This window comes from Caloenas nicobarica, chromosome 2 (genome assembly GCF_036013445.1).
Source record: "Caloenas nicobarica isolate bCalNic1 chromosome 2, bCalNic1.hap1, whole genome shotgun sequence".
Lineage (NCBI taxonomy): Eukaryota > Metazoa > Chordata > Aves > Columbiformes > Columbidae > Caloenas > Caloenas nicobarica.
In genome coordinates, this window is record NC_088246.1 from 106220819 (window position 1) to 106243779 (window position 22961).

The window sequence follows — 22961 nt, forward strand, 5'->3', positions numbered from 1 at the left end:
GAGTAGAGAATGCTCCAGGGGGATCTTATCAGTGTTTGTAAATACCTGAAGGGAGTGTGCAAAGAAGACAGAGCCAGGCTCTTTCCAGTGGTGCCTAATGACAGGACCAGAGGCAATGACGAGAAACTGAAACCTAGGAGGTTCGTCTGAACATCAGGAAACACTTTTTTAGTGTGAGGGTGACTGAGCACTTTCACAGGTTGCCCAGGGAAGTTGTGGAGTCTCCCATGTTGGAGATATTTAAAAGCCATCTGAATACAGTCAGCTCCAGGTGGCTCTGCTTGAGCCTGGGAGGTTGAACGAGATGACTTTCAGACGTTCCTTCCATCCTCAACTAGTCTGTGATTCTGTGATTAGCATTCCCAAAATTGTACTGAAGGTTTTATTGAAAAGGGAGAGTGTCAGATCCATCTTCTGAACAAGGTAGGGATAAATAAGATGGGGTGGGAAAGAACAAACTGAAAGGCATCAGTTGAAGAGGTCAAAGAAAGAGACTGTCCACCAAAGGCTGGTGTGCTTCACTAAGAGTAAGCGTTTTCTGAGGAATTCAACCTGAGATTTATGGTATTCCAGAAGGTTCTCTTTGATGAGGTTTATCAAGCCAGAGTTAAAAGTAGTGAGGCTTGCAATCAGTGCAGACTTTAAAAGTCTTCTCGTCCTTCCTCTCTCTGTTTTTTACTCTCCTTGCCCTGCTGGGTATTTCTCTCTCTGACAAAGCTGCTCGTGTTAGACTTCAACCTGACATGCTTTGGAGAAGATTTCAAAGTGTAAAAGTTTTTTTCATGGTATTGCTTGCCAAAAGATATGACAGTCTTAAAGAGGTATTTAGGACACTTGAAGTCTTCAGTAGTTTACCTGAGAGTACTGGAAGGACAGCCTTTCTGACTTCATAGAAGTTGTTTTGGACAGTTTTGGAGCTGGTATGGTAAAAGTCATAGCACGAAAAAATGTCCCTAAGTGGAGAACAGACTTCAAAAACTCTCTCTAATATGTGGCAAGAAAGGTGAAATAAGGATGAACTCAGAATCTTTTTCTATCATCTAGAACAGATCAGTATTTCCCAATTACACACCTTTGTGGAAATCACATTTATTTTCGCTACTTCATTTCAGTATATAGAAATTACTAGTACCAATGAACTTTAATAAAACGGCAGGAATACTTGCTGAAACAATAATAATCAATAACCTTTCATGAATATTCCTTGTTAAGCTTATCAAACTTATCAGTGCATGACTCCAGTATTCAGTAACACACATAGTCTTGCTGACCTCTACTTTCTAACATTTTTAGAAGTTAGTTTTATGTCATACACTGACATTTAAATTAAAAAGAAAAAATAGAAAACCCAGAATACGTAAAAATTACTATCATTAGTAAAGCCCTCTTCAATGACTCTTCAATACCTTCCAAAAGAACACATTTCCTTCCTTTTAACAAGTTACTTTTAAACATTATGAACGCAACTTGAATCATACATATTGGGGCTAGTTATACATGTGCAATGGTCATGAATGTACATGGATGTAAATTAAGGTTTAGCTTTGAAATAGACTGTGTGTTTGTAGGGAGTGCTAAAAAATATGTCTGTGGATATGAACACACAAATGAAAACGTAAGTTTAATTTAAATTAATTTACTCATATTTCATTTAATATTTACTTCAGTAGCTCCATTGCCTTTAGTGGACTTTTATAGACTTAAAATCAACCGAGAAGCTAGTATATATAAAAAAAAAAAGGGCTATTTTTGTCCACTGTGTGTTCTCACACACAAGGGGATCATATCATGATCGTGTATATAAACAGATATAGCCAAAGAATTCTTGACATTTCTCTGTTTTAAAGCTTCAGTAGGCAATCATTCAAAAGCAATAGACAAACTTCTAAACAAATATACAAAATTTATATTATTTTCAGGTCCAGAAACAACTTAAAATGAGAGACAAGACTCTCAAATCACAGTCCAAATTTCTGCATATAAAAGAAGTTAGTGAAATTTTTGCTTTTTTACTGATGCTGGTTTACTTATGCAGCAAAAACAGATGCAAATCAGGAACCCAATTTGGAAAGAGGGAAGCAGAGATGTGTTGGTAAATTGCTGTATCTTTCAACATACTCATATCAGCCTAATAAATCCTAGAACTGGCAACTTTCTCTATTTAATTTCGTTTTCAGACAATAACTTAGGTGGTTTTTTTTTTCCATTGGCAAAAGTCACTTGGTGTAGTGGGGTTTGTAGATGCGTGACCACATGCCATATAACTCAAGCCTTTTGAAATCCATGGTTGCCATTTAACAGAACAATCCTTTGCTTCCGTGCTGGCAAGTTCCAGCTTCACGAAACAAAGGAAATAGAATTACATCTGTTGCCATGGAAATCTGCAACTCCATCACTTTTTTCTTCATGTAATATAAATGTATGTAAAGGTGATCACTAAACAATATGTGGGAAACATTACAGAAATGCCATCATTTTACAAATGATTTTACAAAATCGCTCAGGTAGTAGCAATTGCAATTTTACTACTGTGTCTCACAAGGAAATGATTAAGAATAATGAAAAGACCACAAGTTCTCCCATTTTATAAAAAAGAATCTGTGCTGATTTGTCAATGGACTTTGAATCACAGATGCTGTAGAGATAGGCATTCAACAGTCAGCCATATGAATCCATATGAATCTTGCTTGGCAGCTACCTTTATAGAAAGGAATTCTGACAGACTGAATATGTGATGACACTCACAGCTTTTACCCTGAGACAGTCATAGGTAACAGAGAGATGTATGCTTCAACCATAACATGGAAAATCTCCATTAAGCCCTTGCTGCTGAATACTGCAGAACTGAACCATTTTTGAAAAAAAACCCTATTCCTTCAGTTTAGATGGGTCAGTACTCTGATACTTTTTAATATTTTCATCATCAATGTGGGCAATGGGACAGAATTCACCCATAGCAATTTGGGGATGACATCAAACTAGGGGGAGGAGTCAAATACTCAGAGGGGAGGGCTTCCATTCAGAGGGACCTCAGCAAAGTAGAAGAAAGGGCTGACAGGAATCTCATGCAGTTCAGCAATGACAGATGCTAATGCTGCAGCTGGGTCAGGGCAACTCAGTAGCACAAGCACAGCCTGGTGACTGACTTGCTAGGTGAAAGCTCTGCCAAAAGGACCCAGTGCTCCTGGTGTTAACATAATGTCCAGTGTGCAGGTGCAGTGGTGGAGGTCAATTACATACTGGACCGCATTAGCGAAAGCATGGCCAGCAGGTTGGGAGAAGTCACGTTTCTCCACTATTTCGCATTTGTGAAACCACATCTGGAAGTTCAGCTGTATTCACAGAGTCTTCGCATTTGGGCCTTAGCACAAGAGAAATGTCAAGCTGGAGAGAGCCTGGCAGAGAACCTTTAAGAAGTAGAATATGATCAGTGAAGCTGGATTAAGTGTCTAATGTTTAGGCAGCATGAGAAAGAAAAGGCTTAGAGAAATCTAAATCCAGTTTCTCTCTCTTCTTAAAGGTATGTTGTAGAGAAGACTGTTACCAGAGATGCACAGTGAAAGGACAACAGTCACAGGTTGTGGAAAGGGAAATTAGTGACAGACTTAAGGAAAAATTCTTCAGTTAGAGCAGCCAAGCACTGGCATGAGTACTCATAATCTGCACCTTTAGGGGTATTAAAAACTTGACTCAATAAGACTCTGGGTAACTTGGTCTAGTTTTGATGCTATCCCTCCTTTGAACAGAAGGCTAGGTGAGCTGACCACCAGTAGTCCCTTCCAATGCCTGTTTTTCTGATTCTGTAGTCAATAGGTTTGAAAATCTGAGAGCTCATGAGATGGGCTGTGCCAGTGCATTCACCTGACATTTTTCTTACTGTAGCAGTTGCACATCTTTATATACTATAGCTACTACAGTAAGTGAAATAATGTCAAATCAACAGTATAGGATCTGTACCGTCTGTACTACTGTCTTACAATTCTTCTGAATCAGATTCCTGCACAGCTGATAAATAAAAACTGTTAGCACAGCTGGCATCATATGGGATATCAGTAAGGCTGAGAGAAAAAAGGAACATAAACAACCCCTATCTGGAGAAGCTTTGGTTAATACATATCAAAAGACAGCTTGTACTTAGAAAAGTGCCCATATTTCAGTTATGGCATTTTTAGATACTAAGTATTTGTTGTCTTCAGTATAAACATAATCAAAGAGATTATTATAAATACTTTTCATGTTAAAAAACCTGTCATCATTATAAAATGGAATGGAAGCAGACAAAAAAAGCAAAATGAAGACAGAGGGTAAATTTCACCTAATTTTTATCATATCAACAGGTACCTGATGAGCCAAACCACAAAAAGTGCAGGAGGGATTTACAGAGTAACTTTAGGACTACTATGAGAATTTTTGATCCTCTCTCAGTTTATGACTTTTTATAATTCTCCTGTTCTCTGAAAAGCACTGTGCCCCTCTGTAAGTCATTGATAAAGAAGTTTCTTATTTATCAGAGACAAAGCATTAACTATTCCCTTGGGTCACGTAAAGAACTTCTGAACAGAGTTGCTGAAACAGAGGAAGGCCTTGCTTGACAGGAGACACAGAATGATGCCATAGTTCAAAAGACTGATGAAAACCATGTGAAAAATAACTTTTTCAGAAATTAATTCTTCTGTGAATAAGTAATTGACTATGATACAGGATTTGTTTTGTTGTTGTTTTGTTGCTGTGTTATTCCCAGTGTACAGCTGATTATTTTATGACCTTGGGCAACTTATATGCAGCTGAATTTGGCCTTAATCTTTCCTCATTTTACTCATTAGTATAATTATTATAATAATACCTGTCTCCTGAGAGCATTGGGTGGCTTCATCAGCTATTATTTTTGCTAATAATAATAAGAGCTCTATAGGCTAGTTTACTTTACAGAAAATGGATTTCTCAAAATAGCAGATATGACATTAATAATAAATTAAGTTCATTGGACAACTGTCTTGAGAATTATTTTTCTAGTAATCCTGAAGTCAATATAACCTGCTCCTCTGTTAAGAGAGCTTGATGACATAAACCTACCAGCACAGTTATGCCAGCAGGTTGTTTTCAATGTACACAATGCCAAAGAAAACATCCCTTCAGTATTAAATGCATCTCAAAGTTTAGTTAAGGGAAGGGCTGAGAACAGCCAAAGAGGGTTCAGGCAAGGATGCAAGAACTGTTTAATTAGAGCAACAGTTCCTAGTTTATCACTCGTATCACCCACAGCTTTTAGCAAATAAGACTGCTAATCGAGTCTTTAATTTTGTTCAAGGAAAGTTCTTTGGCTGTTCATTTTCTGCATTTCCTGGAAACATATATGAATTTCAACTTGACAGGGCCTCTCCAACTACTTTGCTATCACTGGAAACATGCAATATTTTGCGAAGTACAAGGAAAGAAAAAAAAAAAAATTACAAATGTGCTTATTTCACCAACCTTCAAAACTACTTATATTCAGAAGCAACTTTGTAAAGTTGAAATAAAAGATACTTGACTTCTAAGAAATACGTGCCTAGTTCTTTAAAAAGTTCCTATAAATGTGGATGCATGGTTACATGGGTTTTTAAAGTACCTCCAAATTCTCAGGAGGGTTTGCATCTCCAGAGACCTTACTATGCAAAGATCCTTGCCCTGTTGCATTTAAACACGGTAACAAGACGCTAGCTGCTTAAATAGTAATGCTCACAGTATAGCAGTTGCACACAAACATGTAAATGAGCTGAATAGAACAGGGGAAAGTGTTCACAGGATTTATGTATGGAGCTTTAGGACAGATTAATAGGATGAAGCAGGCTCCTTGCAGACAAGAAATTGTACTGTCTCAGTCATGAGACACATCTGTAAAGCTTTTATTACAAATTTTGTTTCAGGTCTTACTTCATATTAGGCGGAAAGCAGATTTGAACCTGAGTCTTAGGTAGCACGTTAGACAGAAAGATAGAACACTGCAATGCTATGAAAAATATTCCGGAAATTTTTAAGGAGGAAAGAATGAGAGTAATTTGTAGGTTAGGATGCACATCTGTGTGGTGAAGTACTTGGGCTTTAGTCCCTAAGAGAGATTTAGATCATCTTTTTGCATTCAAGATGGTCCAGCCCAACAGCTACAGATAAGAGAGATTTCAAAACTGTGTCAGGCAAGGGAAGGACTGAATTTTTCCCACCGTGCTCGGAAAGAGAGCCCTCATGACTACTACCACTTCAAAAAACATTCAAAACTCCAGTGCAAGCTTTAGTTTTCAAATGGCAAAACAGCATTTAAATTACATCACCAACTACCGAAAATAGCTGATACACTCTTATGCAAGCACTTGCCAGCTCTGTTTTCACATCTGCCCACGCCATTTACCTACACACTCCACAAACCTTTATGTTCTCTGCAGTGCTTCTGACACGACGAATAGCTCTGTTCCCACTCGCTCTATCACTTTGTTCGAGCAGCTGCACTAACCCTTTGTTACCATAGTACAGACTTTCCCTATATTGTGGTTTCATTCAAACACACAGAAAGCATCCAACAACTACAACCACCTGCAACATCCTCCAGAGAAGCTGGGGTTTACATCTCATCCTCTCACTGCCTGCAAGGTGCTGGATAGGGGCAAAAGAGACCTCTGCAGCTGGCAGAAGAAGATGGGGTAAAAAAGGTGTTGAATCGGTAAGAAAGGAAAAGGTGGGGGACTCTAGTGGCTGTGGAAGTTTGAGTTTCATGGTGGGATGAAGTATTTTATTTTTGGAAGTGAACAGCACCTGCTGCATAGCTTTTGAATGCTGATGCAGTATCTGAATGTCTATTATTGTATAGGAGTAACAGTCCCTGAAAAAATGCCAATGAAATAAAACTACATTCAAGAAAATATTTTCTTTCAAATAAGATTAAAAAATAAACCAGCTCCAGTTTGAGGAATCATTAACTGCCACTCAGTTTGAATATCCACAAATCCCATTCCTTCTTCTGAAGCAGTGAATGTCAGAAATAGACTTGCGATATGACTTTAGGATTTACTTCATTCAAGTACACACAGTTTTCTGAGCCTGAGGACTAACAAAGAGCCTGGCAAAATTATTAAAAAATTCTCATAGAAAAATCAGAGTCAGGAAAAATGTCGTTATGTGCTTAATGAACCAAGAACCCTATGGGAAATTACTGATACTTACGGGAACAGGGTTTACAAAACTCAAACCTAAAAGTACACAGGTTCTGGCTTGGGTGTAGGGGGGAAAGTCAGCATTCTTGTTTCTGTTGTTAATCTCTGCAGTATTTACATACGGTCATGGTTTGCCAGTGGATATATAGATCCTGCAGTGGAACACTCCCAGTTTTCTGTTATTGGCTTCCAGCACAAAGAAGGGTAAGATTTCCTTCTCCAGAAGTCCTCTCCTGCCAAAAGCCCTGTGAGGCTATTTTGGCTTTAACTTGTAACTTCCAAAGATGTCTAGAACCAGTAATTGAAATAAACTTTACAACACTTTTGCAAATGAAGTCAACTATGTATTGCAATAAATCAACCAGCTTTTTACAGGTTATAAAGTTTCTAAACAAATATTATACAGCAACATCATACAGTACTTTCAGACGGGATATACAGAACAATATCGAGCTAAGTATTTGCATGAATAACTGACCTGAGGCTATACTTTAGCTTAGGTTAAGTGCATGAGTTAATGAATGACCATGTGTATTCAGAAGCTCAGTACTTGAGCTTATACATAACTTGGAAACCGAAGAAAACGTACTAAGAGACCAATGTGTCATGACATGGGATCATTTATGGATGAACTCCAGAATTTGCTTCTCCATTTTCTCCTCTGGGTATTGATTTGAACCAAATGCACTTTGGCACAATTACAGCATAAAAGAGCTTTGTCATATTAAGTAATTGAAGTGCTAAAATGGAGTCCAAAAGACATATATTTTAACTAAATATTTCATATAATCATTGGGCTGGCAGTCTCCACTTGTGTCTCTGAACTGCTTCACAAGTTGAAAATAATAGTTATACCATTGCATAAAGACATAAATAACAATCATAAACCATTTAAAGCCCTGAAGATGCATTGGCAAAGGTAGGATACTTCAAACTGAAGTGATCATTTAAAAATGAAAATTTATAATGTTTCATGTGTTTGTTGATGACGTTTGATCCTTCCCTTCCCTTCCCTTCCCTTCCCTTTCCCTTTCCCTTTCCCTTTCCCTTTCCCTCTCCCTTTCCCTTTCCCTTTCTCTTTCCCTTTCCCTTTCTCTTTCACTTTCTCTTTCTTTCTTTCTCTTTTTCTCTTTTTCTCTTTTTCTTGTTTTAAGACAATTTGCATTGTTATTCTTCACTCTATTTACATTCTTATTAATATCATTACTGACAACACTGTCATTTATATTTATCCTCAGACCAGTCCTATAAAATACTCTTACCCTCCTTGTTCTGTTCCAGATAAGAAAGATTAAATGACTTGCAGGCTTATTTCTTATCCACCTTACTCTTCAATCTCTCTTTAAGCCCAGTTCCATTGCCTGATATTTGTCTTCTTTGGCACATTCATTATTTCCATCCCAATATCATTTTTTTAAAATAATATATAAACTCATTGATATTATCTCTTTTAAATGACAGAAATCTATCATGATGAGTCATTCACTTAAGTTGAATATGAGACAAGACTTGTAAATAACGAGAATGGAAGAGAAATATACAAATGCAGTGTTTCATAAAGGTGTTTATCTTCTCGTAGATACTAAAATGATCACAATCTAAAATATTATCTTTAAAGCTCTGTTGTCTAAAGCAAAACAAGTGTCATAGAATATTTCCTATGATAATGTGATGAAACTTGTGCCATTATCATTTCTTCATTCATTTACACTTTGGTCTTACATTTGATTAACTTCAGCCGGTTAACATCAACTTTAGTACTATCTTATTTAGAATTATGGTTTTACACATTGTAAATTTTTATTCTTTTAAGGTTATATAGTAGGTTTTTACTGGAAGCTCTTGAAATAAGTGATTTATAAAGTTATAAAGCTATGACTATTTCCTTAACATGCCTCCCTCATATGTGTAGTCACAATATGAGAAATCCACAGTTCTTAAGCTCCCATTCTATACGCTTGAACAACAGTGGGTGCAGAAGTTGCATCAGAAGTGTTTGCAGTAGAGGCTGAGTGGCAGAAGATCAAAGCTGGCATTAGGGAAGAAAATCAGGTCTCAAGTTCCAATGCCATGTGACAGAAAGCACATTATCGTGATGATGTAGAGGTTAGATAGACAAGTGCTGCTGAGAAAACTATGTTGACATGCTGCTGTGTGAAAATTATCTTCACTGAGGTTCTTTAAAATAAGATTGCCAAACCAGCATCATTTACTTATTGCAAGGAGGAGGATACTCAGCATTTATGAAGAGTGAATTATTCTTTTTCCTCCTCTCCTCAGGATGGGATAACTGGGAATAACTGATTGTTCACTGATGCCTCTGTAAACCAGTTCAGCCCAGTAACCCTGCAGAATCCTTTTCCTTTTAGATAGAGGGTTTTTTTGCCAGATTAGCAAATTCAATAGTCTCCCTGAGTCAGATAAGCACCTGAGATAACAGAAAGGAAGTGCAAGGACCTTGTGGTGTAGCCTGGGGACATGGGAAGGATCAAAGAGCTGGCTGTTAAGACACTCAGATGTGCATCTTCCATGCTCAACATCAGACTACAGTTAGTGGGGATACATGCTATTCTTGAGGTTATTGCGTATTTTATTTTCATAATTCCAGGACTGCCAGTCCAACCAGATCTCTAAATGTTGTATTTAAAAACAAAAGGGGAGGTGGTGTCTATGTGTGTACAAGAGAAGAGATATGTAAGAATGTGGACTATTCACATGATAAAGCCAAAGTTGTTGACACTCTTATATAGATATATAACAAGTGCTAAATAAAAATCTTGTAAATATTGCCAATCACTGTCCATTTTAACTAATTTGATGTGTTGATACTGTGAAACCACTAACAAAATTTGACAGAAGGACCACTTAGTGGATAAGGAATTGGCTGGATGGCTCACTCAAAGGGTTGTGGTCAATGGTTCAATGTCCAAGTGGACACCAGTGATGAGCACTGTTCCTCAGGGGTCGGTATAGGACTGGTGTTGTTTAATGTCTTTGTTGGTGACATGGACAGTGGGACTGAGTGAACCCTCAGCAAGTTTGTCAGTGACACCAAGCTGTGTGGTGTGATCAACACACTAGAGGGAGGGGATGCCATCCAGAAGGACCTTGACAGGCTTGAAAGGTGGGCCCGTGTGAACATCATGAAGTTCAATAAGGACAAGTGCAAGATCCTACACATGGGTCAGGGTAATCCCAAGCACAAATACAGGCTGGGCAAAGAATGGATAGATAGTAGCCCTGAGGAGAAGGACTTGGGGTTGATGAGAAGCTCAATATGACCTGGCAATGTGCACTCACAGCCCAGAAAGGCAAATATATCCTGGGCTGCATCAAAAGAAGCATGACCAGCAGGTTGAGGGAGGTGATTCTCCCCTCTGCTCTGCTCTTATGAGACCCCACCTGGAGTCCTGTGTCCAGCTCTGGGGGTCCCAACATAAGAAGGACATGGACCTGTTGGACTGAGTCCATAGGAGGGCCATGAAGATGATCAGAGGGCTGGAACACCTCTCCTATGAAAACAGGCTGAGAGAGTTGGGGTTGTTCAGCCTGGAGAAGAGAAGGCTCCGGGGAGACCTTATTGCAGCCTTCCAGTACCTAAAGGGGACCTACAAGAAAGCTGGAGAGGGACTTTTTACAAAGGCATGTAGTGATAGGATAAGGGATAATGGCTTTAAGCTGAAAGAGGGTAGATTTAGGTTAGATATAGGGAAGAAATTATTCATCATGAGGATGGTGAGGCACTGGTACAGGTTACCCAGAGAAATTATGCATGTCCTGTCCCTGGCAGTGCTTAAGGCCAGGCTGGATGGGGCTTTGAGCAATCTGGTCTAGTGGAAGATGTCCCTGTCCACGGTAGGGTAGTTGGAACTAGATAATCTTTAAGGTCTGTTCCGACCCAAACCATTCTATGGTTCTATGATAAAACACACCCAATATCACCTCCTCCCATCGAAAAAACACCCACAGAAAAAAATTATCATCTGTATTACAGTTATCCATTAAAAAGCCACAGCTGAAAAAAGTGGATATACAGATAACAATTTCACTGAGAATTTCAATTTAATTACTTGCATTGGCCCATATTTGTTATTGTCCGAAAATAAGTGAGCATAAACCACTGTCAGTTTGCCAGTTTAATGTTTCAAACTTAATCAAGAAGACCACCTAAGCTAAATTAGATCATTGTGCACTTTGGCATACTCTTTGAATAAAATCCAGTCTGCTTTGATCACAGTAAAACCAGTAATCAACTTGAAACTACATCTATACCAGGGATTATTGATCTCATATTTCAGGTCCTTCTTCTAGTGTTATAATTTGAAAAGGAAATGAGTGACTGCCTCCTTAAACCAACTGGGATTCTCCTGGTAGTGATGACAATGAGAAAGACTTGGTACTGTATTATCTGCCACAGAACAATTTGCTTTCCAGTCCATGGCCTTTTGAAGGCAACGGGAAGAATTAGTTTCCTTCTTGTATCTCTCTCTTATTAACATAGTTATCCAGCATGTTACTCGGCTCGAGCAATGGATTTCTTAGCATAAAAATAAATTTATTGCTTAGCATTCTGAAGCAGCAGTTTTGTGTGCAGAGACGTTCATAAATGGAGTAAATGTGGCCTGTGGCTGTTTGCAATACCTTTATCTGGTGTCTCTGGCAGCAGTAACCAATTTTACCTTTTTTCTTCTGCCAGAATTTGTAGTAAGGCGATGCACTTTGTATATTCATGATGAGACCTAACTGCAATCTATATATTTCATCAAGTTGCTTTAGTAAAAAATGCACTTTGATTTCCTTTATAAAATGTAGTCACTTTTTGTAATATTGGATTACAATCTATTATAAACTGGGAAAAAATAAATGAAACTTCAGTGTAGTAATTACTTAAAATATGTTAACATTTAGGACAGAGCACACAAATATTCAAGAGTCCTTTCTAATATATAACTCCTAACAACTGGCAGGAAGAAGTAAAGATGGAATTACTCTTACATTTTTTCCCTATTTCTAATTTGTATAATAATGGATATGCCATTAAGCTTTCTTTAAATAATTTCTTTCATTTTCACCTTTACAAAAAACCCCAAACATTTAATTCTACGATATTAAACATTACAGAAAGGGTCAGGAAAGAGCAAAACCACTCAAGTAAAGAGCTGTAGATACAAAGGATCAAAGTCCAAGATTTGGGAAGATCTAAAAGACATTTATGACCTCTAGATCCTTGATTTAAAAATATACTCTTGCTTTTATTTCAATTTCAGATCTTAAGGAAAAAAATATACATAGGCATTTGGTGGAACTGTTTGATTTACATATTGGAGGAGTAATTATACTTGATAAAAGGAAAATAACACATACTTAGTCTATTTAATATCTTCAGTATGTTTTTTTCTAATATGAATACAGCTCAAATGCTGCAGATGACCCCTTAAAAGTTCAGCACCCCATCAGTCAGGAGCAGCTGAGCTTCTAAAACCAAAACAACATCAGCTTACTAGTTGAAATATAAAATCAACAACATTTTTCAGCCTCTCTTACACAGCCCACAGCTTCTATGCAGCCTATGGAAGCCTACAGCAGGCCTCCACCAGTCTTCCTCTGCAGATCACAGTGCAGCCTCCTTCAGGAACCAAGTACATGATACACTTTATGTCTGATGAGTCATTTCTATTTCTCAGCCTGCTCTCAGAGTTTGATATTACCTACCATATGGACACGGCCTTCAGAAATGAGGTTTCCAGGAAGTCAACTGATGTCAGAATAGAAATGGATTTGCTAAGTAGCAAAGCTGCTGATGGAAGATTTGAAAGTGATGGCTGCATGAAAGTAAAAACCTATATTGATCCTTCTCTAAGCATTTATGGCAGCATGAAAGAGTTCTGTTTTCTCTTGTCGGTGTAGACATTTTAAAAGCAAATATATCTATAATGATACTTTTTCCTAGTTTTTCCTAGTTTTCCTAGAACTCTCCTCTTCCTACTTTTTCTGTCCAAAGTTCGTGCCTGTCAACTATTGTGTACATGCTCCAGCTTTGTCTACTTTGACTGGAAAACTCATCCACCTTTCTCCACAAAACACCAAAAAAAGCCACTTTTTATGGCTTTCCATCTTTAAGCTCTTACTTAAAGACATGTAGAGTCTGAGGGGAGCATTCAGCATAAAAAAATGTTCCCATGGAAATCTAACTCTTTTTCAAGTTGTTGTTGTTGGTGTTTTTTTTTTGTTTTGTTTTGTTTTGTTTTCAGTAAGTAGAGAAAGACAGACTTATCTGGGGAGTAATTAGAAGTAGGAATTGAACACTGGGGTCTTGAGTTGCCCTTTGCAACAGCCTTTCTCCCAGGAGTGAGAGCAAGATATTTTGACAGTGATGGAGTATGAGGGGAGAGCATCATGTAAGTCATGCTGTGTGAACATAGGCATATACATGGTGGGCAAGGGAAAAAGGAAGGAGTCACTGGAAATAGTGCATTTTCTCTCTGGTGGCTATAAAGGTAGCTTCATACCAGCTGAGAGCTTTCCATAATGATCATTTATGACCATCTCTACTTCTAAGCATACAGAGATCACTTTTTAAAAATTTTTGTCTAAAAAACCTCTAAACTTCCAGTAGTTTATTTGAGCGATTAAAGATAACTTGTGCATACTGGAAATTCTGAACTTACAATTAAAAAAAAATCTCTTTTTTGAACTCACATTGTATAACTTACTATACTGTAGGGAAAGTAATTTCTTTCCAGGGTTAAGAAGAACAGAACATGTCTGTTGTCACCTATAAATATTTACACTGGACTGTTTTTTTCCACCCGTGAGGCCATGAGGATCAATTAGCAGTTATTCATTGATAGTCAGTTCACAACTGGCTTCAGCTGAAGGTTTAATCTTTGAGTAACAGGGTCACAATTTTCAAGAAGGTAACTGTAGATCTAGCATTTAACGGTATCCATCATTCCAAAAAGACATCAACAACAGGTCATTGTATAGCACAGGCTGAAAATCTCTGACCATGAAAATACATAAATCCAAAAGTCTGCTTTTTCTTAGCCACACAGCTAATACCATTATTATGGTTGAATCCACGGGCTGCCATTACTCCATGCTTCTTTTGTTTATTACCAATTTTTGTAAGTTTAAAGATTTTGGTGAAAGGACCTTACCCGTGCCTTCTGCTCCATCTCCATCATCAATCTTTCATGTTGCTCTGCTATTGCCAGTGTTGCAGAATGGACTTTCTGATAAATCATTTCTCCTTCTCGTGTTTGAAAGGTGAACAGCCCTTCTCCTGTGTCACACATCCTGCAGAGAGATGTAAACAGAATGGAAGGCCTGAGTAATTTTTATCTAACTGTTATAAAAAGTGCACACCTTGCAGTAGAAAATGCTGACTTTTGTAGTTAAACTCTGAGATTCTGAACATCTGCAGTTATTTTTACCATCGAGGAAAGACATATTCTGAGATATGTGCAGAACTTCATGAACATTTAAATTCAGTTTTAATCATATTCTGGATAGTGAAAAAGAAGTTTTATCAGAATAAAAACTTGAAGTAATACAGTCAGTTATTTATGGCATTGTTTCAAATGTCTGCACTGAAGCAGGAGCTAAATTTAATTCTCTTAAGCAATTGATGCCAGAAGTACATAGCACATCATGAGTTTGAAAAGTTGACATTTTTAGAGAACATCGACCAATTAAAGATGCTGTTACGGTTAATCACTACAAAGAAGCTGTATTGAAAGACAGCATTAAAAGGGTTAAATTATAACTGTCTCTGTTAGTATATTTATGTGAGGCAGTGTATAAAGCTATCTTGACAATTACAAAAGCCATTAAGTCTATTTGATAATAGGAACAATATTTCTATACTATAAGATTATTGAAAGAAAAACCCAGAATGAAATTTGCTTTCTTCTTTTGAGAGAGCAACTGCTGTTAGCTTGTCACAGCACTATTCTGAGGAAGAAGAATGGTATATGGTAAATGCAATGACATAAAGGGCTAGGAAATATAGAAAATGTGAATGGACAACAATATTAGATTATTGAGTAACTGTTGCTTCGAGGAGATATACTGTGTTAAACGGTGCAATTCAACATATTTATATTAGTAGTTCTATTACATTATCAGTGTCCATTTTCTGTATATTTATAGAATTCTTGCAATTTTAGAAATGGAATTTAAAAATTCTTTTTATTTGATCTGATACTTCCTGTAGGGAATTTCAGTTTTCTGTGACAGAAAATTGTTGACTTGAGTCACTTATGCATAACATCCTTCAACAACAGAAAGACTTTGATTTGCCTAAAAATACCAGATTCCTTTAATGTTTTGGTTATTTACATTATTTTTAAGGGTATTTTGTAATATCCCAGCATCTTCAGCATGGTCTCAGAAAGCCCAAGGCATACAGAATTACAAAGCATTTTAGAAAAATGTGTCCCGAATAGTCTAACATTCCAACAGGTTTTTAAATATCAATATATTTAGAATTTGCATCCCAGATTCTTTATGATTATTCATACATTAAATTTTATAAAATATTTTCCCATCAAATTAACATAGAGATATATATTGTTTTAGTTAAATAACCATTTAAATATCTCCTGCTATATTATATGCACACACACACACACATACTATTATATTACAGCTTTTTGAAAATTGAATAATTTCTTTCATGAGACATCTTTTTGTCAAATTAGAATACAGCTTCCTACACAATTTTATTTCAAAACTTATTTGAGCAGGACTATTCCGCTATATAAGAGACTACTGAGAGTTCAGCAGTTGCTTTTGATTGCAAGGCTGACCAGTGAAAATAAAATCATATTAACACTTAGAAAATCTTTGCTTGTTCACTGGAGAAACATGCTTTCATAAGCTTCCTCTAAAGAACTTATGCATGGCTGTGTTTGGGAAGAATAGAAAGTGTTGGAGGCAGAAACAGATAAACTAGACGTGCTGGAAAATACCTGGTGAAAATACTTAGCAATGATCAACTGAGGTGTTGAAAAGAAAGTCAGAGTCTTAAGAACAGATGATTCATGGTATTATCCATATGGGTATTATTCATAATTCTGGAATAAAAATAGCCTTCTCCATCCCAAGATGTGAAGAAGATACAATCCACCTTGTAGACAGGTATTATTTGATCACTGTGGATCTGATGTGCCAAATAATAGATTAACCAAAAAACAAACAAACAAAAAGCTCTTCTGTTAAATTCCAATGGAGATCAAGATCCCTGCTGTAAACATTTAAGATATTTTATACCCTTAGCCACAATCCTCCAAAGAGCTTCTGGTAGAAATAAAATGTCTCCAGAGTTTTGCGACATTATGGCAACAGATTTTCAGATCCCTCAGGGCATCATATAGCTGGTACTCTGCTTTTGTGCAAAGAGATCTTAATAAAATTCAAGCAGCGTGAAATGGAAAGTCTGGAAAAAATGATGAGGTTTCAGAAACTGAAGCAAAATATGATCTTTTTGTTGGTTTCAGGGGATGAAAAATCCTACGGGGATAAAAACAAGGAAGCAGGCAATGGGGCGTGATTAAGATTCAATAGTTAAGCCACTTGATTTGACCAAGAAGAATGCAACCATTAAGGCTGCTGATGGGGTCAGGGTCTGTATCACCTGTGTGAGCCTGGGTGAAGGCAGCGGTGGGGGCCACAGCACTGCCCTGGCACCTCACCCTCTGCACAGGACAGTGCTGTGGGGCCCGGCTTCCCAACCTCAATGGGTGACTGTGGCAGGTGTGTCACCCCAACCTTGGAAAGCCATTGACGGCAGCTTCCCTGTGTCTGGATTGTGGGCTTCTCCATCTAACAACAGGTGATATGCACATGCACACAACTGCTCAAAACTGGAGGTTTAGGAGAATTATGGGCATCATCTTTTAAAATGCTGAATTCCCCTAACTCGATTTGAAGTTTAACAGGACTTAATAGGCCCTTAGAATGAAGCAATTGGTACAGGGCACATCTGAGCTCTGTAAAAGCAAAAATTGTTACAACAAAACTTACTTTCTTCCACCTAAACTTGTTATTAATAATCTCTCTATCAAGGAAGTGAATCCCTTTGTCATAGCGAAGTTTTTTTGTTCAGCTCCTCGGGATGTTATTGCATTACTCAGATGAAAATCTGAATTTAGACATTTCTCTCCTCTCCTCTCCTCTCCTCTCCTCTCCTCTCCTCTCCTCTCCTCTCCTCTCCTCTCCTCTCCTCTTCTTCTATCTCTTCTCTGCTACACTTTCAGGTTTTTGTTACTATGAATTGTATTTTTAAATCAATCACATAATTGCTGCTTGCAACTTGTCTCAAAACCTTTAAATAACTCTATGTTTTCTACCAAAAAATGACCTTCTCCAAAGCATAGATAAAAACTTGTTATAATTACTACTTTTTGCTTTTCTGCAAAAAAGTTTCCTGCATTGTTGATGCTTAATAAAAAAAAAAAACTTGATTAGAATTAGATGCCAATTTAATAACACCTTCATAACTTTTACATTTTCTAGAATCACTTTAAAGACAAAAGAAAGGTGTGGGCCTCTTCCTAATATTCTCACAGCTATGCACTGCAGTGCAGTCAACTCAGTATGACCTTCACTTTCAAAAAATTTCACTGATATTGTATACTTTAATTTTTTGATGAGAGACTTAACAGTTTGCAGATGCTTGAAAAATGCTGATGTTAGCTTCGCTATTTCTGTGTTTTCCAACTTTAAAACAGCAATGTCATTAACCTATGCTTTAGGATATTCAAGGATTCAATGAATTAAAATGTATGAAGTGCTTTGACTGAAATAGGAAAATGCAGATAACGAAACCAGTACATAAATGGTGTTGAAAATCATGGTCAATTTTTTACTTCTTAAAATACTGCCACAACTTTTCACAACCATCATTGTTAGTAGACCTGGCTCAAGAGCCGGGGGAAGGAATAAGGAGGTGAGAGCAAAGCTTGTGGCCCAGGACAAACTGAATTCAGAGATCAGCAGTGAAAGTTCTTGCTTTTACTCAAAGGTAAGTCTTTTTTCAAAAGGGCATCTGCTCAAGTCAAAGAGCTTTTATGACCAGTATTTCCGGATTTTGTTCAACAATTCTCAAATTCACACAATGGTTTCCAATTGCGTCTGCTCACTAAAGTAATTCAGTCTTTTACTGCAGAATCAGTACTATATTTTAACCTTGTAGAATTCCCTTTAAAAAGGAAACTTTATTGACCTGACTGCCATTTACAAATGGCATTTTGTCCCAAATAGAGGTTCATGCTCTCACGTCATGGTTGAAATATTTAAATAGTCGAACAGCGCAGTATTCAGCAACTGCATTACAAGACAAGAATTTGACATCTCAGCTTCATTTTACTATTTTGGTTAAGTGTAAAATGCATTTTCACAATTATGAAGGTTGTCTGAAAACTGAGATGCTCAGAAATATTTTTTTGCTATAAGTCCTTGTTTTGAAATAAAGGATAAATGACAACTGTAACTACAAGAATTTTAGTTCTTCATATATCTAAACCTATTTTTTAAAAGATTTCTTTTTTACCCACAAATAATTTAGCTTTAAATAAATAATGGCTGATGTGTAAATTCATTACTTAAAAATATATGAACTACATAAAATTAACTAAAGTTAAATATTCTCAAATAGCCACTGAAAAAATATCATAAACCCCTTTTAAAATTAATAACTGATTACTATTAATAATTGTAGCTATTAATAACTGATACATCATAGGTAACTTCTACCATAGTTTAGCATTTCTAGTTCTTTAAATAAAAATAGATCTTAAGTTTTTAAATGAGAACACATCATGAATATGTATTGTCCAGTAATCAAAGTGCTAAAAGTTATCAGTACCAAACTAGATGTAATCGCTGTTGCATAGTCTACACTTAGTGTGAAATAGCGTTTTACTCAGACACTTCAGGGCCCAGAGATGAAGTTAGGTAGTGCTTATTTCCTGTATGCTGAAGAAGGTGCCACATATGGTACCAGACCTGTAACTCTCACAAGATGAATAGCAAATAAAATATGGCCTTTCTTTCAAGCCTTGAAGTTGTGGCTGTCACTCAGGAAAGAACTAATTGGTATGCAATATTTAACTCTGAACTGAGACACTTATTTCTTGTCTTGCTACAGCTTTGATTTTCTAAAAAGTGGTGGAAACTAGCAATTTTGCCTCCAATTTAATTAGATTATCAGAGAAGACAACAAACATTATCTCTCTTGCAGTTATCTAACTTTTGTTTTTTCCTTGCTTGTTGTTATCTCTATTTGAGCTAAGCCATTTTGACAGAAATCCTGTTTGTTCTTTGTATGCAAGGATGTTACACACAGCATACACTAAAGACAGGCTAGCTAACCAGTAGACCTCACTACGAAATGAACGTAAAGCTCCCCTGAGGGTCCAAATTCTTTGCTCATTCCAGCCTTCAACACATGCTAGCTTACTTCCTCCCACAGATGTTCTTTTTTGATAAAAGGAAAAAAAAGCATGGAAAGCAAATAAACCTTTTGTGGCAGGGGCATATTTCAGTAAAAAGTTCCCTTTATACCTTATCAAAACAACTGTAAAATAAACTATGTAAGTTTTTAGAAAATTGTAAGTTGTATGTTGAAAGGACAAAGAAACAGAGGGAAAAATAAGAAAATGTTGATAAGAATCCTAACTTAAAATAAAGCAGGCAAAAAAAGGATACATTTGGTGGAGGAATCAATAAGAAAAAAGACAACTACAAAAATGTGATATATATGGGACCTAGGAAAGGTCTATGGGTGAAGCAGAGAGAAGACAATTAATGGCAAATGTACACAAAGTGTAATTAATTCAGGTGAAGACCTTTGACAGCAGACGTGGCTAGAAAGACCTAAAATTGGGACAAGGTTGGTAAAAGAGGGGAAAATGTCCTATGAGAAATCTGTGAAAGAGAAACCAAGATCACCAACATGAAGCAAAGTGATGATATAAGGGGCAACAACCAGAACAAGTAGACACAGACTCGAGTGTGGCCTGTTACTCATTCCTTACATGAATAATGAGTTAGATTGGCATGCTTTGCTGTCAGCATTTCTGAATTTTATCTGGAGTGCCAAACAGGCATCCTGGCAACTTTATGATGTGAGAAGCAAGTCATTAAAATTATTTAATATAAGAAGCATCTCCCTGCCCTCCTTACTGATGGTTACTTACTGGCAAGAATATACAACACAAAAAAGTAGTTATGCATGACATTTGCTAATTGCTGGCTATAGACATTCCTCCTTAATGTTTATTGTCATGTTGTTCCACTTCGGCTGACATGGTTAAATTGCCACTGTTCTTGCACATACTCATGTGATATAGATAACAGTGTTTAATCTTAAATTAGCTTTCTTTCATGTGGAATCTCCTTGAATTTGGCCTGAGTTAATCCAGGGAACACGGAGTATTACCACACCTCTGATATGGCTCAGTAACTTAAACATGGAGCTTAGCCCTGAAGATTTGTTCAAGGTCAGTTCTTGTATTTCTTAAGTCATCCTCAGTGTTTTCAATTAAAAGAACTAAAGGATCCTTCACGCCATCAAAGCAGTTTTCCTACTAAGACCACCTACGGTAGCATTTTACAATTCTGATATGGAAAATGCCCAGAGATAGAGCAGAAATGAGTGATGATGATTTGTTTGCAGGTAGCTGGGATGCCAACAGAGGAATCCAGCAGTTCTTCTCCAGTATTTCCTAGAGGACATTAGTACTTTGCAAGTGATACGTGCACATCTTTTTAAGATATTATATGCGGTCATGGTAACAAAATCTTATGTGCTAGTCTGATGGATACACTGCTAGCCTTTGTGAACAGAGTTGCAGTACCCTACAAATTTTGCCTCTAAAAGGGAGCCTTTTTGTGCGAATAGTGGTTTTTCATGATAAGATTATTTCTTTTTCTGTCTAAACCAAATGGCCATTTAAGTGGTACGATATAATATAAACAAAAATTTTCTCATGAAAACATGGTTCTATTTGTTTTGTCAGATGGGAGAGATTTCTGTACAGTTCTAGTGGTACTTACACCTCTCAGGATTCTTTTTCTTCTCATTGCCGGTGCTGTCTCTACAATTGCTGTCCCTGCGCTGCCCTCTGTGATAGCACGTTTAGACTAGTGGGGCATATATATCACACTGTTAAAGCTACAGGGACACTAACGCATCCCTGCATGTCAGATGCTTTCCACTTTCTGCTTAATGGAAGTGCAGAAACAGGCTGTATCTTTCTCTGGACTATATCAATGATTACCCACTAGCACTGTAGTTCTCTAATTTATTTCCACCGGGTTTATTCCTGTCCATAATTAGACAAGGCTGAAAAAATTGTATTTTAGTTTTTTTTCCCCAGGCTTTTGTTTTGATAAAGGGGAGGATTCTGTCTTGGACTTGTTTCAGATTGCTTTTATTTGATTGCTACCAAGCTTTCCCATCTATTCTCATTAAAATGTTGTAATTTTTATTAATTACTTTGATATATCAGAATAAATATAACTAGTGCTGAAGAGTTAAAGATAGTAACTCATTCTTGATGCTAGTTACAGTAGAAAAAGCAGAAAAGCTTACTTTATTAAAGTCATGCATAAAAGGTAGAACGTGGAGATTGACATGTAATTATAAAATATATCTCTATGTAATGGTCAACAAGCTGTGCAGAGGCTCTGTTTTCAAATTCCGAGACCCTAGAAACTAAGCTATAATCGATAAGAGAAGTGATATTTTAAAGAACTTGAATCCCAAATACTTTACTATGACTATAACTACATTTTTTGTCTTCCTGCTTATAGACAGTTTCATAAAACATGACCTAGACATTTTAACGGGGAAGACTGAACTGTGCTTGTTATTACTTGTTATTACTGTTATCACCTCTAAGTAGAAGGATTCTACACTGCAAATGCAAGTTACCCTCTTGTGTCAGTATTCATTTAATATTATTTAAGAAAACTGTGTTGGTAATTATTGCATATGTATATGCAAAACAACCTACTTTACGGGACTTTTGAACTCTAAACATTTTCTGTAAAGAAAAAAAATATATTGCACAAAAAGGGAATTTAGAAAAAATAAAGACAGGATAATGAAACCCATTGTTGACATGTTCTTACATATACAAGACATTTGCATTTTTGACAATTTAAGTACCAGAACAAACATGAAAGTGTTGTTAGATAATTAGTTCTGGTAGTTTGTAAAGCTCAGGTCTTGTTGATAATGACGAAAACCTATTTAACAATGTCTTGGATAAGTATCTATTCTTACCAACTCTGTGAAAGATAAACCAATAACTCATATATTACTATTATCATTTTAGCACAGAAGCAGCCATTACGGTTGGCTGTACAGCAAACGGATCAATGAAAAACATTGGCCTGAGAAAACCAAAGAGATTGCAAAGACTACAGACAGCATTTTTTTTTATTAAGTCTTTTCAGTTACCATTGTTTGGCTGACTTTTTTCGTCTCACTTTTCAATGAGTGGGATATAACTTCCAAGTCCTGGAAGCTGAGATCATATTCAAATACAGATAGTTGCTAAGAGCTGTTATTCCCTGATGAAGACAAACACATCCCATAACAATATTACCCAGTTCCTCTCACTGTCTTTAGTAGCAGAACACAAGTGAAGCAGCATTAATCTGCATGAATACCATTGACTTTGACAAATACAAAAATATTAGATATAAAACCTAAATAAGGACATTACTGGTCAAAATAAATGATAGTGTAATAATAGAGGA

The 22961-nt window shown here is 36.7% G+C and overlaps 1 protein-coding gene across 1 annotated transcript in view; it reads right to left on the minus strand.

Annotated features, from left to right (window-relative positions):
• Positions 1 to 22961, minus strand: part of DOK6 (docking protein 6) — a 248098-nt gene that overhangs the window by 45927 nt on the left and 179210 nt on the right. The window contains exon 6 of the mRNA XM_065629299.1: positions 14345 to 14483. Coding sequence (XP_065485371.1) covers positions 14345 to 14483 — 139 coding nt within the window. The remainder of the gene's footprint in view (positions 1 to 14344; positions 14484 to 22961) is intronic.